This window comes from Eretmochelys imbricata, chromosome 3 (assembly GCF_965152235.1).
Source record: "Eretmochelys imbricata isolate rEreImb1 chromosome 3, rEreImb1.hap1, whole genome shotgun sequence".
In the NCBI taxonomy this organism is placed as follows: Eukaryota; Metazoa; Chordata; order Testudines; family Cheloniidae; genus Eretmochelys; species Eretmochelys imbricata.
In genome coordinates, this window is record NC_135574.1 from 58,504,263 (window position 1) to 58,517,202 (window position 12,940).

The window sequence follows — 12,940 nt, forward strand, 5'->3', positions numbered from 1 at the left end:
TCAACAGATAATGCTTGCACGTCTTGTAGTTAATAATCATTGCTGCACTGTGGAACACTTACCTTGAAGGATCCTGACATCTCCAGTTCCATGCCTGTCCTGGGAGAGAGAGTACACGAGTGTGACACCCCCCCGCCCTTTTATTTTGAGCTTAGCTATCAGAATAATAAATGTGCTGCTTTCTGCCAAACTCTGGTGGGTCACTAGTCCTCCCTAAGTTTATTAGCTGGCCCAATTTCGGGTAACAAATTATACATACCCTACACTGTCCAGGCAGAAAAAGGTATGTTGTAATGCAAATCAATGCATTAACAGAGACCCATGTTGCTAGAAAATTTGGATGGCATGCACCTGTGTATGTTGTCATACTGCATTCACTTTTTGGGGATATTTAAAAAATTAACATGCATTCACATTACTTTTTGATTAAACATATTCAAGGGTAAACTTGCTTTTTTTCCCCCCCAGGTATCTCTCTTTTAATGACTAATGATTGTTTCTCACTGATCTAACAGTCCAGCATCTTAACATACTTTGTTTTATTTGACTTTTTTTATTTTTATTAACGTTTACTCAGTTGCTTCAGATTAAGAATGTTGATGTAAACTTCAATTTTTCCTTCAACATTATGGCAGGTCTTGTCCCTCAGTAGCTCCTGTTCTTATTTAAATAAGAAAAGCTGCAACAAAGCTACATACCTGATCTTTGAGGGAAGAAAGTATATATTCCCTTTCAGTGGGAGAGATTCTTCTGTGAGTTTCCGGAGTATCACTCACCAACCAGATCCAGAAGAGGAACCAGAATACTCCAAGTGCACCTTCCATTGAAAATAAATAAATAAAAGCTGCACATTAAATTGAAGAAAGCCCTCAGGTACTACACAGATACAAACACTTAGAACCACAAAGTGGGGAAATGATTCTCAAGCAAATAAAAATGGTATTACACTGTCTGGGCCAAACTCCACCCTCATACCAACAGTCCCTCAGCTGTAGGTGAGGACGGAGAATGGACCTTAACATTTAGTGTGGGCAAGGATTCATATGAATGACCTAGTATGGAGACAACTTCAAAGTGACCTTATTTGCAATAACGGTAAATAATGAATCTGTTGTCAGTCCACTACATGGAACAGCTACAGGACAAGGTATCTGGATGACACAGGAAGGAAGTAACATATATATATAAGAAATTTTAATCTAAAAAATACAGAAGATGCACAGTTTTGAAAAGCCCAAGTGATAGTAAACTAGGGTTGTTTTAAAAAATGTTAAATAATAAAATTGGCAGTAGCAGCAATAAATACTACACTATAAACTATGGAAAACAGTTTCTGTGGTGGAATACCAGATCACTCAATTGTATTTGTTTTTATATAACAAAAATGGTCTTCTCTTTCCACTAGTTCAGGGGTTCTCAAACTGGGGGTCGGGACCCTTCAGGGGTTGTGAGGTTATTACATGGTGGGTTGCGAGCTGTCATTGGGGAGTCTCCACCCCAAACCCCAGGATTTATAATGGTATTAAATATATAACAAAGTATTTTTAATTTATAAGGGGTCACCAGTACAAAAGTTTGAGAACCACTGCACTAGTTTATCCATGTTTTGTTTTGCTTGGAGGTTAGGGTTGGTGGTCTTTTTTAGAAACATGAAATCAGGAGCTGTTTAATACTTCGTAATTTATTCCTCGTCTCCTCTCCCAAATATAAGGTAGATTTGGAAGTAGGACAGATGCAGGCGAAGGGTTGTTGAAAGCAGCAGTTGAACCTGTGGTGGTCATCTCAAATACATTCTCTCTTTCCTTGAGGTGTGTGCACTGAGCTGTTATCAGCTTTTAGGACGTGATTCTCAGTAAGACGACTGCATCCCACTTTTCAAGGCATTCTTTAGTGAATCCCTAGCTCAACTCCTGTGGCTTTGCTAGCGAAACACTGAAAGTTTCACATTGTAAATGAAGAACACAGGCAAGTTACTTTTGAGAAGCTCTTCAGCTAAGACCATGTTCCAGGGATCAAAGTTAACTCAATTTCACACAGCAAACAAGAACTTAAAGTCTTAGGTTTTTCTAAATTGATTGACCTCAGACTATTTGTTGGGTAACAGCATTTAGCACAATTTAAGGACAAATTTGCATAGTGAAGGCATAGTTTACAGCCTCCTACAGGAATTTACTTGTATTAAAGGCGGCAGTTTCTCTGAAGAATCAAGCAACAAGTGAAGCAATGTTTTAATGTTTTGGGAAGCCTGGATCAGAATAAAAATGCGTTTAGAAGTTTTGAAACAATAAGCCTTATATTTCTCCTGGGAAATATATAATATATATAATTATATTTTCCCTCAGGAAGTCCTTGTGAATCACTGTTCTTGTAAAGCAGGGGAAGTGCCTCTAGATTTCCCATGACGGAAAATGTCACTGCATCAGCAGCTTCAGAATATGGACAAGCACATCTTTAGAAGTATTTGATCACTTATTTGTAATCCTAAGGTAAGAGGTGTCACAGAAATGGAAAAGGAAATCTTCACTAGAGGAGTATGTTTGGAATTTAAAAAGTCTAAATACTTACCAAATATGTAGAATACATAAATCCAGTTCACATAGTAGCAAATTAAGCCAGACAATGGAAGAGACACAACTGTTCCTAACTGTGCACCTAGAAGAAAACAGTTTGTTTTTCAATTTACCAAATACACATGTAAGTGGCATATGGATTGATCCAAGAAAACATACAACAGCTGGAATTACCAGTCAGATTTTGTTGTTGCTGCACTGATTTACCAAAAGGAAGTTTGCAGATAAATATTTTCACCACCACTAGAGGGTGGTCATTTCAGCTACTGTAACTGCTTCAATAGAATGAAAAAATGGAATTGTAAAGACTCATAACATTCAACACTACCAATGAAAGATCTATGAAAGAGTAAGAAATATAGGTGAGTTCTTGGCCTATTACTGATCTCTGATAAACTGGAGGGCTCCAAATGTGAAATGGAGGCATATTAAAAACATAGTTTGACTCTGAAAAGTGACAGCATACAAAAGGGCACTTTTCTTAGTCAAAGATCTGTTCCCTACAAATCTTCTGAGTCACATCAACTGATTCCCCCACTCGGTTTTTACTGCTCTTAACTGCTCATAGCTGTGCTGCCTTTGCATGCCTATGAATGTGAAAGCTGGATAGTATTCCCAGAACTGTTAACTAGGTTCCATTTGTAGGGCCACCTTCTGCTCTCAGTTATGCAAGGCAAATCCTATTAACCTCAGTAGGATTGTGTAGGTAACAGAAGAATTTCATGTGCAAAGCTATTACTGGTGATGCTTCATGAGCAGGAAAGAACCTTTCTTGACTTTCCAATCCAAGATTCAGGTCAAAGAGACGGCAGTTAGGGGGCAAAAAGCCATCATAGTATTTGTAAACTAAGGAAATATAACCTGGGAATCATTTAAACACAATCAGTACAGAACCTCAAAACGTCATTTTACAAGATCACTTTCCAAACCTAGTCTGAAACCAGCAGATATCATTGTGTTGATCTGTTGGTCAGACAGGTTCAAAAAGTAAGAACAGCTTAAGGTGTCCGAACTGTGTTCTCGCTGAAACAGGGCAATATTAAGAGATCATGTTCACACTGGGAGCTTCAACCACAAATTGGCTAATTAAACAAAATACAACATTCACATAAAACACACGTCAAAATAATAATTCCATGGATAGTTAAATGGGAACTATATCTTACTTTAACATTAAGTGTTGACAAAAGAAAATAAGCCCAAAAATCACAGGACTGCCAAGAATGAAAATATGAACAAAGAAGAAAATAGATTGTTCTCTGAATTTACATATAAGGTGTCTTATCCAGCATCGTTCCTGCCCACTGAACAGGGTTTGCAACTGATAGACTGATTCTCCTCTCACTTATACACCTTGCTTATGCCATTGTAACTTTGTTAACTTCTTTGGACTCTATCGACTCTCAAAAATTCTCTCTTTTTACTCTTGCCTGTGACTATCTTTCCTCCTTGGTTCCTGAATGTTTTAGTTTATTTACTATACAGCATCTCTGCAGCATAATTTTCAGCCATTTGTTGCATCATCGTATATAACATAAGTATGTTCAAATGTTTTAGGACCACAGAGACAAGTTGTACTGCACTGTACTTTCATGTGTGGAGCAAATAGTAAGGAGAGTCTTTATCTTGTTATTATGGGCTATTTTCTTAAGTCATTATCCTGAAGACACATTTGAGAACAGACATCGAAAGAGTAAACAATAGCTTGCATAATGAGGGTAAATTATGTTTTTAACTAGATACACGAATAGTTTTTAAAAGTGTTAATAGACTAAACATTTATAAGCCTGTTACCAATCTGGACATTTCATTCTCTTTCACCTGCATATGAAATGCTAAGGAGCTTGCTGCGTTCCAGTGGTGGAGCCCAAGACGACCACATGGCATGCATAGCAGGAAAGGTAACACCCTGGAAAACAATTTTTTATTCTGTTGAAATATATGGTAATTCCAGAATTATCTACTCAAACTTTCATGTGCCAATTAAATCATATACTTCAGAACAGCAGCACAACCTATTAGTCTCATGAATCAACAGGAAGCTGTTTTGACAAAAAATGCACACGGGTAGTTAAGCAGAATTAAGCTTTTGCTTGTGAATATGCCTTGTGCACGAAGAGGACGCAAAAGTACAAATAAAATAACTCTCTTTATAACTCACTCTTGGTTCCCCATATGCTAGGCAGGGGTTCTCAAACTTAATTGTACCGCAACCCCCTTCTGCCATCAAAAATTACTACGCAACCCCAGAAGGAGGGGACCGAAGCCTAAGTCTGCCCAAGCCCCACCGCCTGGGCAGTGGGGCCAAATCCAAATCCCAAGAGTTTCAGCCCCAGGCAGGGGGCCTATAACCTGAAGCTCTTGGGCTTTGGTCCTGGGCAGCAGGGCTTGGGATTCAGCCCCAGCCCCCAGCAAGACTAACGCCAGCCCTGGGGACCCCATTAAAATGGGGTCCCAACCCACAGTTTGAGAACTGCTGTGCTAGAAGAACAATACTATTTTGATACAGGAAATGACTAATTTGGATTAAGGGTAAAACAAGACAATTTGGTGTACCTCTCCGAGTCCCTCCAAGGCTCTGACTGCTATGAGGTATCCAACCCCCAAGTCTGCCGCTAAGGGAGTGAACAGAGTGAAGACAGCGGTACCCAGGATGCCAAACCCCAGCAACAGCTTCCCTCCTATTTTACGTGCAAAATATCCACCAGGAATCTGAGTAATGATGTAGCCATAGAAAAAGGAACCAAGAATCCATCCTTGAGTATCCGCATCCCAAGAATACTTTTTCCCCTGAGGAAGGAAAAAAGAAAAGGGCTTAACTAACACTCTTTCTGCATCATGCAATACCTAATATCAGCAAAGAATGTAATTAAACCATGGCTCATTATTTAGTCCTGATGACTAAACTTTGAAGGTCTCACTGCATTTCATCTTGGCCTTTACTCAGGCAGACAGTTTTTGGAATAGGCATACCCTGATGCAAGCCAAAATGCAAAGAGATAGAAGGAAAGGAAAATAGAAGTGAGACAAAAAGATTATATGGGGCAGGACAAGCAGCAGATGGAAAAGCAGACAAACATATACAGGAGCAGCAAGGTTATGCAAAGGAGAATGTTACAAGTCCACTAAATTCAAGAAGAGACAGGGTTGCACTAGTGTGTGTGCGCGAGAGATCAGAGTAATGGGATCGGCAGATGACCTTAGTAGAAGACTGGAGGACAGAGCGGTAAAAGAAGAGACCAGAGAGGTGAATTTTACAATTATAAAGGTAAGAGATGGAATGCCACTGACAGATGCAGAGGTGGTGGTTTTGGAGAGCATGAGACATAGAAGTTCTGAATCATCATTAATTATTTCTGAGAATCCAAGTGTACGCCAGGCACTTCAAAGAAACAAGGAGGGATCTGGTCCCTGCCTCAAACAGCTACTGGTCTAAATTCAGTCACGACTCAATAAGCAAGTCCTAAATGAGTCAAAAAGGTGAGTCAGGATGAGTTTTACACTAATAAGATGCATAGTTGTCAGTTAAGACACGCACACATTTTCATGGGCTCTCAATTTTTTTTATTTTTTTAAATCAACTCATTTCTCATAGGAAATATGACAAAGTTTCAAGGAAGAGGTTCAGTGAAGAGAGACGGCTTGGAAAATTGGTGTTCCAGGGGAGAATGGAAAAAAAGCAGAGATATGGAAAAGAGTAGGAAACAGAAAGGAAAAGTCAATGTGATTTTTAGAAATAGATCAGGGAAGGTAGTTTCAAAGGTCGGAGAGAGGGGAGCAAAGAAAGAGGATGGATATAAAGGACCAATCAGAATTGTGAGAGAGATCATAAGTGAAGAGATAAAGAATATTATGTATGCAGTAAAGATCTAATGAAACTTGTCCCTTTCATTAAAACAAAATTCCATACAAAGTCAAGACTATGAAAAACAGATGTAGCTTAATAATATGGCAGAGACACTGAGTTCTCAATTGCTCTGACGCAGATACAACAAGAAATGTCCACTTCACACACACAATTCAGAGTGAGTCATATTAGACCTACAAGGTCAGTGTAGCCATTTTGCTAAGTATAGTTTAGAATGGATGTAATATAGTCTGTCCTTTAGGACAGCACAACATTAGTCACCTAAGGTCTCAGAATAGTTCTAAGAGAGCCAATCTATATTCTGAGAAGGTCTGCTGGTTAAAAAAAACAAAAGCAAAACAGTGCACCGCTCCTCCACTGTTAATAGAGCAGTTAAACATGAAACATCAAACTCAATCGCAGCATGCTGTTGAAAATAACATCACATATTTTAGAAAACATATATTAAATCCTACCGTTGTATTCCGAGGTATGTTTAGGGCAGAAGAATGTTCTGGACACACTTTGGAAGTTGTATTCTTCGCTAAACTTGTATTAGGTTCTACCATGTCTACAAGAGCAACGCTTAGATTCACACGTAATGCATACAACAGGAAGAATCCAAAAAAGGCCAGTAATGCTAAATTGTAGCGAGCAGAGCAGCATGTAGGCACTGCAATAAGAGATTTTTAAAAGTTATTTGCTGCAAAAAAGGATAAAAAGCATTTTAGTCACGATAACTTGGATATTTATATATAAGAAGTGAGAAAACAAGTTTATTTACCCTGAAAAACATATTTTAGATATTGAGTGACTGAGTGGGAAGAAAAGTTTTTGACCTAGTTCCCTGCTGATATGTAAACCTCTCCCACATATATATAAGAGCATATATACCTATTGGTCAAAGGGCTGATCCTCAAGTGTAAATGTTGTGCAAGGTTTTTACAAAGGGGATTTAGCAGTATGGTTACAAAGGTTTCAAGAGGTCTTCTGAAACATGGTTATTCAAACTGAAACTTCACAATAAAAAAAACCCCAAGATTAGTGGCAAGTATGCTATATACTTGAAAATGTGTGCAGTATCCTGCTTCTCTTTGTGACTTAAGATACACTCCTGTAGTGCTGCTATAGAATGGCCACCATGGGGTTCCATGTTTGTCACATCTCTATAGCTTCCAGGACAAATTTTGCTCTAGATGTTACTCTGTAACAAGGTGAGATTTCTAACTCTCCAATGAACTCAGCCTTGGATCTGGAAGTCAAGCAGGTTCTGCCTTTCACGAGGACTAATATAGATTCTGTAGAGAACATGGCATCGTCAACAGAATTGAAAATGTGACCCGTGAAAGTCCAGCTCACGTTCTCAATGCTGATCGGATTGAAGAGCAGTAAAAATGTATCTTTTGGATCAGTAAAGTGAAAAAATCTGATTGCCACTCATGGAAAAAAATCTTACCCTCTCCTTTACATCTAGAGAGATATCTCCAGCAGCTCAAATTGTGCAACCCCTATACACCCAGCATCAGATAAAATAATTTTTTGGCTATGTACACTATGGAAATTGGGGACTACTCACCTTCCTTAAGCCAGACAGATACGCCTGGGAGAATTCTGAGCTACTGCGTGCACACACAATTAATGAGCTATGCATATTTTTATTTTTTTGTGCAAAAAAAAGTTTCTGCTGAAATGTTGATGCAGTTCTGCCTTATGCCCACCTGAGGGCGTTGTGATAGAACACAGTAGCAGCTCCTGGCCAGCTAGGGAAGAGAAAGGTGCTGTGATGAAGGCAGGCTCTGTCAGGCCAGGTCAAGAGATGGGGGCTATGGGGAGACAGACAGCATTGGGTGCTGGGGGGTGTCAGACAGGGACTTACAAGGGCTAGTAGGGGAGGACAGACTGGTGCAGGGGCTGAATGGGAATGGAAGCGCAGGGCTATATGGTGACTGAGGAAGGGGTGCAGAGCTACATAACGACAGGAGAGTGGTTAAGTGGGGGCACAGAGACACATGGGGAGAAGTGGAGGGGGTACAGGGACACAGGGACGGGGGATGGTTGAGTAGGGGCACAGAGACACATGGGGATGGGGGGCTGTCTCAGTGGGGGTGGGTGGACAAGTGGTACAAAGACACATGGGACAGGGACAGATGTGCCTGACTGAATGGGAGAGGCTAGGGGTCAGCCAGCATGGAGGAAGCTCCCTAACAATCCCTTCCCGCCCCCCATAAAAACCTGTTCCATATTTTTCCCACCCATACCCAACAACCCTACAAGTTCACACCCCAGGGTCCCTCCCAGCAATTTACTTCCCCCTCCCTCAGCTCCTTCGTTATCCCTGGCTCCTCCAACCCTTTGCACTGCTTCTGAGGGGTGCAGGAAATACTGCTCTGTATTGAGGTTTAAATGAATTATTACTCAGAGTTGTGTATTAATATGCCTAATAAGGAATCTATTTGTCAAAAAAAATTTCCTGAATTTTTTGTTGTCCGTATTGCTACACATACTTGCTGACAGATATTTTGAAATAAATGACTAAAAATAATTGAAACTGGTGTGATTATACTGTGTTATTTTGACAAATAAAATATGCAGAGTTTTAAAATAGTGTGCAGAATTTTTAACTTGTTGGCAGCGCAGAATTCCCCCAGGAGAAGACAGACCAAATGATATACAGTTATAAACATGAGAACGTCTCCAATTATTAGTTATTAGATTGAATACTTTAAAATATTATACGAAATATATTTTATTATATTAAATATATACTAATAAAGCTAGAATATTTGATTTCAAGATACATGGCAATTTGATTTTTAAAATAAATCTAATATTCACTCTCTCATTTTGTTCTGAGAAACATTTGCTAAGTAGGCTAATTGCCTGGGTGTATCTATGAAACGTGACTTAGAAATGAACTTGACCAAGTCCAGCTGGCTCCCCAGCTCTAGTGGAAAGGGTTCCTGATGAAAGCAGAACTTTCTGGAGACCATACAACTTAGAAAACAGCAAGTACATTAGATATCTGAGCCAGAGATGCTTTGCTGCCTTTTGAAAAATAGGTAGGGCTAAGAGAGGAACTTTACCAGCTCCTAAGGGAAAGGGGCACTGAGTCTGGGATGGATCTAGATATAAATTTGAGCTGAATCAAAGGACTGACGCTGAGACACCGATTCCAGCATTTGGCATCAGCAGCCAAGCGAGCAGGAAAGCTGGTTCTTGTCCCCCTGGGATGATTGGTGGACTTGGATACCATGATGGCCAAATACCAGGACACTGAAGAGGACACCATGGCTCTGATGGTTCATGACACCAATACTGCCTATAGGTAGCAGAATGAGCCAAAGATGAGCTGAACCCCAGAAAGGATCCTGAGAAGCCAGGCCTCTCCCAGAAGCCCCACTTCACCCTGATCCCTCTCTTCCCCATCCAGGGGTCCCCCCCCAACACTTCTCTTCCCAGCAATCCCACCACAACCATCAGCCAGAACCCCTCTTTTCCCTTCCAGGTTCCCCACCACCACCCTGACCTGCCACTTTTTTTTTTTTTTCATTTGTAGCTTACAAATTTTAAAAAGATCAGCAGCACCCCTAGGCCAAAATAAATTTGATGAGGTTCAGCAAGGACAAGTGCAGAGACTTGCACTTAGGACGGAAGAATCCCATGTACTGCTACAGACTAGGGACCGAGTGGCTAGACAGCAATTCTGCAGAAAAGAACCTAGGGGTCACAGTGGATGAGAAGCTGGATGAGAGTCAACAGTGTGCCCTTGTTGCCAAGAAGGCTAACGGCATTTTGGGCTGTATACGTAGGAGCACTGCCAGCAGATCGAGGGACGTGATCATTCCCCTCTATTCGGCATTGTTGAGGCCTCATCTGGAGTACTGTGTCCAGTTTTGGGCCCCACACTACAAGAAGGATGTGGAAAAATTGGAAAGCATCCAGCTGAAGGCAACAAAAATGATTAGGGGGCTGGAGCACATGACTTATGAGGAAAGGATGAGGGAACTGGGATTATTTAAAATGAGGAGTACTTGTGGCACCTTAGAGACTAACAAATTTATTTGGGCATAAGCTTTCGTGGGCTAAAACCCACTTCATCGGATACACACAGTGGAAAATACAGTAGGAAGATATATATACACAGAGACCATGAAAAAATGGGAGTTGCCATACCAACTGTAATGAGACCAATCAATTAAGGTGGACTATTAGCAGCAGCAGAATTTCTCCTGCTGCTAATAGCCCACCTTAATTGATTGGTCTCGTTACAATTGCTATGGCAACAGCCAATTTTTTCATGGTCTCTGTGTTTATATATCTTCCTACTAAAAAAAGAACAGGAGTACTTATGGCACCTTAGAGACTAACAAATTTATTACAGCATAAGCTTTCGTGGGCTACAGCCCACTTCATCGGATGCATAGAATGGAACATGTAGTGACCACACCACACGATCCATCGTCTACAGCCAAGCTCTGCGATACAACCGCATTTGCTCCAACCCCTCAGACAGAGACAAACACCTACAAGATCTCTGTCAAGCTTTCTTACAACTACAATACCCACCTGCGGAAGTAAAGAAACAGATTGATAGAGCCAGAAGAGTTCCCAGAAGTTACCTACTACAGGACAGGCCTAACAAAGAAAATAACAGAACGCCACTAGCCGTCACCTTCAGCCCCCAACTAAAACCCCTCCAACGCATTATAAAGGATCTACAACCTATCCTAAAGGATGACCCAACACTCTCACAAATCTTGGGAGACAGGCCAGTCCTTGCCTACAGACAGCCCCGCAACCTGAAGCAAATACTCACCAACAACCACATACCACACAACAGAACCACTAACCCAGGAACTTATCCTTGCAACAAAGCCCGTTGCCAATTGTGCCCACATATCTATTCAGGGGACACCATCACAGGGCCTAATAACATCAGCCACACTATCAGAGGCTCGTTCACCTGCACATCCACCAATGTGATTTATGCCATCATGTGCCAGCAATGCCCCTCTGCCATGTACATTGGTCAAACTGGACAGTCTCTACGTAAAAGAATAAATGGACACAAATCAGACGTCAAGAATTATAACATTCATAAACCAGTCGGAGAACACTTCAATCTCTCTGGTCACGCAATCACAGACATGAAGGTCACTATCTTAAAACAAAAAAACTTCAAATCCAGACTCCAGCGAGAAACTGCTGAATTGGAATTCATTTGCAAATTGGATACTATTAATTTAGGCTTAAATAGAGACTGGGAGTGGCTAAGTCATTATGCAAGGTAGCCTATTTCCTCTTGTTTTTTCCTACCCCCCCACCCCCAGATGTTCTGTTTTAACTTGGATTTAAACTTGGAGAGTGGTCAGAGCTATTACCAGCAGGAGAGTGAGTCTGTGTGTGTATGGGGGTGGGTTTTTGGAGGGGGGTGAGGGAGTGAGAGAACCTGGATTTGTGCAGGAAATGGCCTAACTTCATTATCATGCACATTGTGTAAAGAGTTGTCACTTTGGATGGGCTATCACCAGCAGGAAAGTGAATTTGTGTGGGGGGGTGGAGGGTGAGAAAACCTGGATTTGTGCTGGAAATGGCCTAACCTGACGATTACTTTAGATAAGCTATTACCAGCAGGACAGTGGGGTGGGAGGAGGTATTGTTTCATATTCTCTGTGTATATATAAAGTCTGCTGCAGTTTCCACGGTATGCATCTGATGAAGTGAGCTGTAGCTCACGAAAGCTCATGCTCAAATAAATTGGTTAGTCTCTAAGGTGCCACCAGTACTCCTTTTCTTTTTGCGAATACAGACTAACACGGCTGTTACTCTGAAACATATATATATATATATATATATATATATATACACACACACACACACACATATACACACACACACACACACAGATAAGTTGGAAGTTACCATACAAACTGTGAGAGGCTAATTAGTTAAGATGAGCTATTATCAGCAGGAGAAAAAAAAGCTTTTGTAGTGATAATCAAGATGGCCCATTTAGACAGTTGACAAGAAGGTGTGAAGATACTTAAGGAAATAGATTCAATATGTGTAATGACCCAGCCACTACCAGTCTCTATTCAAACCCAAGTTAATGGTATCTAGTTTGCATATTAATTCAAGCTCAGCAGTTTCTCGTTGGAGTCTCTTTCTGAAGCTTTTCTGTTGCAAAATTGCCACCCTTAAATCTTTTACTGAGGGGCCAGAGAGGTTGAAGTGTTCTCCTACCGGTTTTTGAATGTTATGATTCCTGATGTCAGATTTGTGTCCATTTATTCTTTTGCGTAGAGACTGTCCGGTTTGGCCAATGTACATGGCAGAGGGGCATTGCTGGCACATGATGGTATATATCACATTGGTAGATGTGCAAGTGAATGAAGCCCTGATGGCGTGGCTAATGTGATTAGGTCCTATGATGGTGTCGCTTGAATAAATATGTGGACAGAGTTGGCATTGGGCTTTGTTGATAGGTTCCTGGGTTAGTGTTTTTGTTGTGTGGTGTGTGGCT

At 40.8% G+C, this 12,940-nt stretch overlaps 1 protein-coding gene across 3 annotated transcripts in view; it reads right to left on the reverse strand.

Annotated features, from left to right (window-relative positions):
• Nucleotides 1-12,940, reverse strand: part of SLC17A5 (solute carrier family 17 member 5) — a 41,143-nt gene that overhangs the window by 22,831 nt on the left and 5,372 nt on the right. For all 3 annotated transcript variants that reach the window (XR_013345582.1, XM_077812696.1, XM_077812697.1), the window contains exons 2-6: nucleotides 6,894-7,090; nucleotides 5,127-5,360; nucleotides 4,392-4,479; nucleotides 2,566-2,652; nucleotides 699-817 (exon numbers count right to left, since the gene is read on the reverse strand). Coding sequence is in view for 2 of the 3 variants with exons in the window: in XM_077812696.1 (XP_077668822.1) it covers nucleotides 699-817; nucleotides 2,566-2,652; nucleotides 4,392-4,479; nucleotides 5,127-5,360; nucleotides 6,894-7,090 (725 nt within the window). In the remaining variant the exon portion in view is untranslated. The remainder of the gene's footprint in view (nucleotides 1-698; nucleotides 818-2,565; nucleotides 2,653-4,391; nucleotides 4,480-5,126; nucleotides 5,361-6,893; nucleotides 7,091-12,940) is intronic.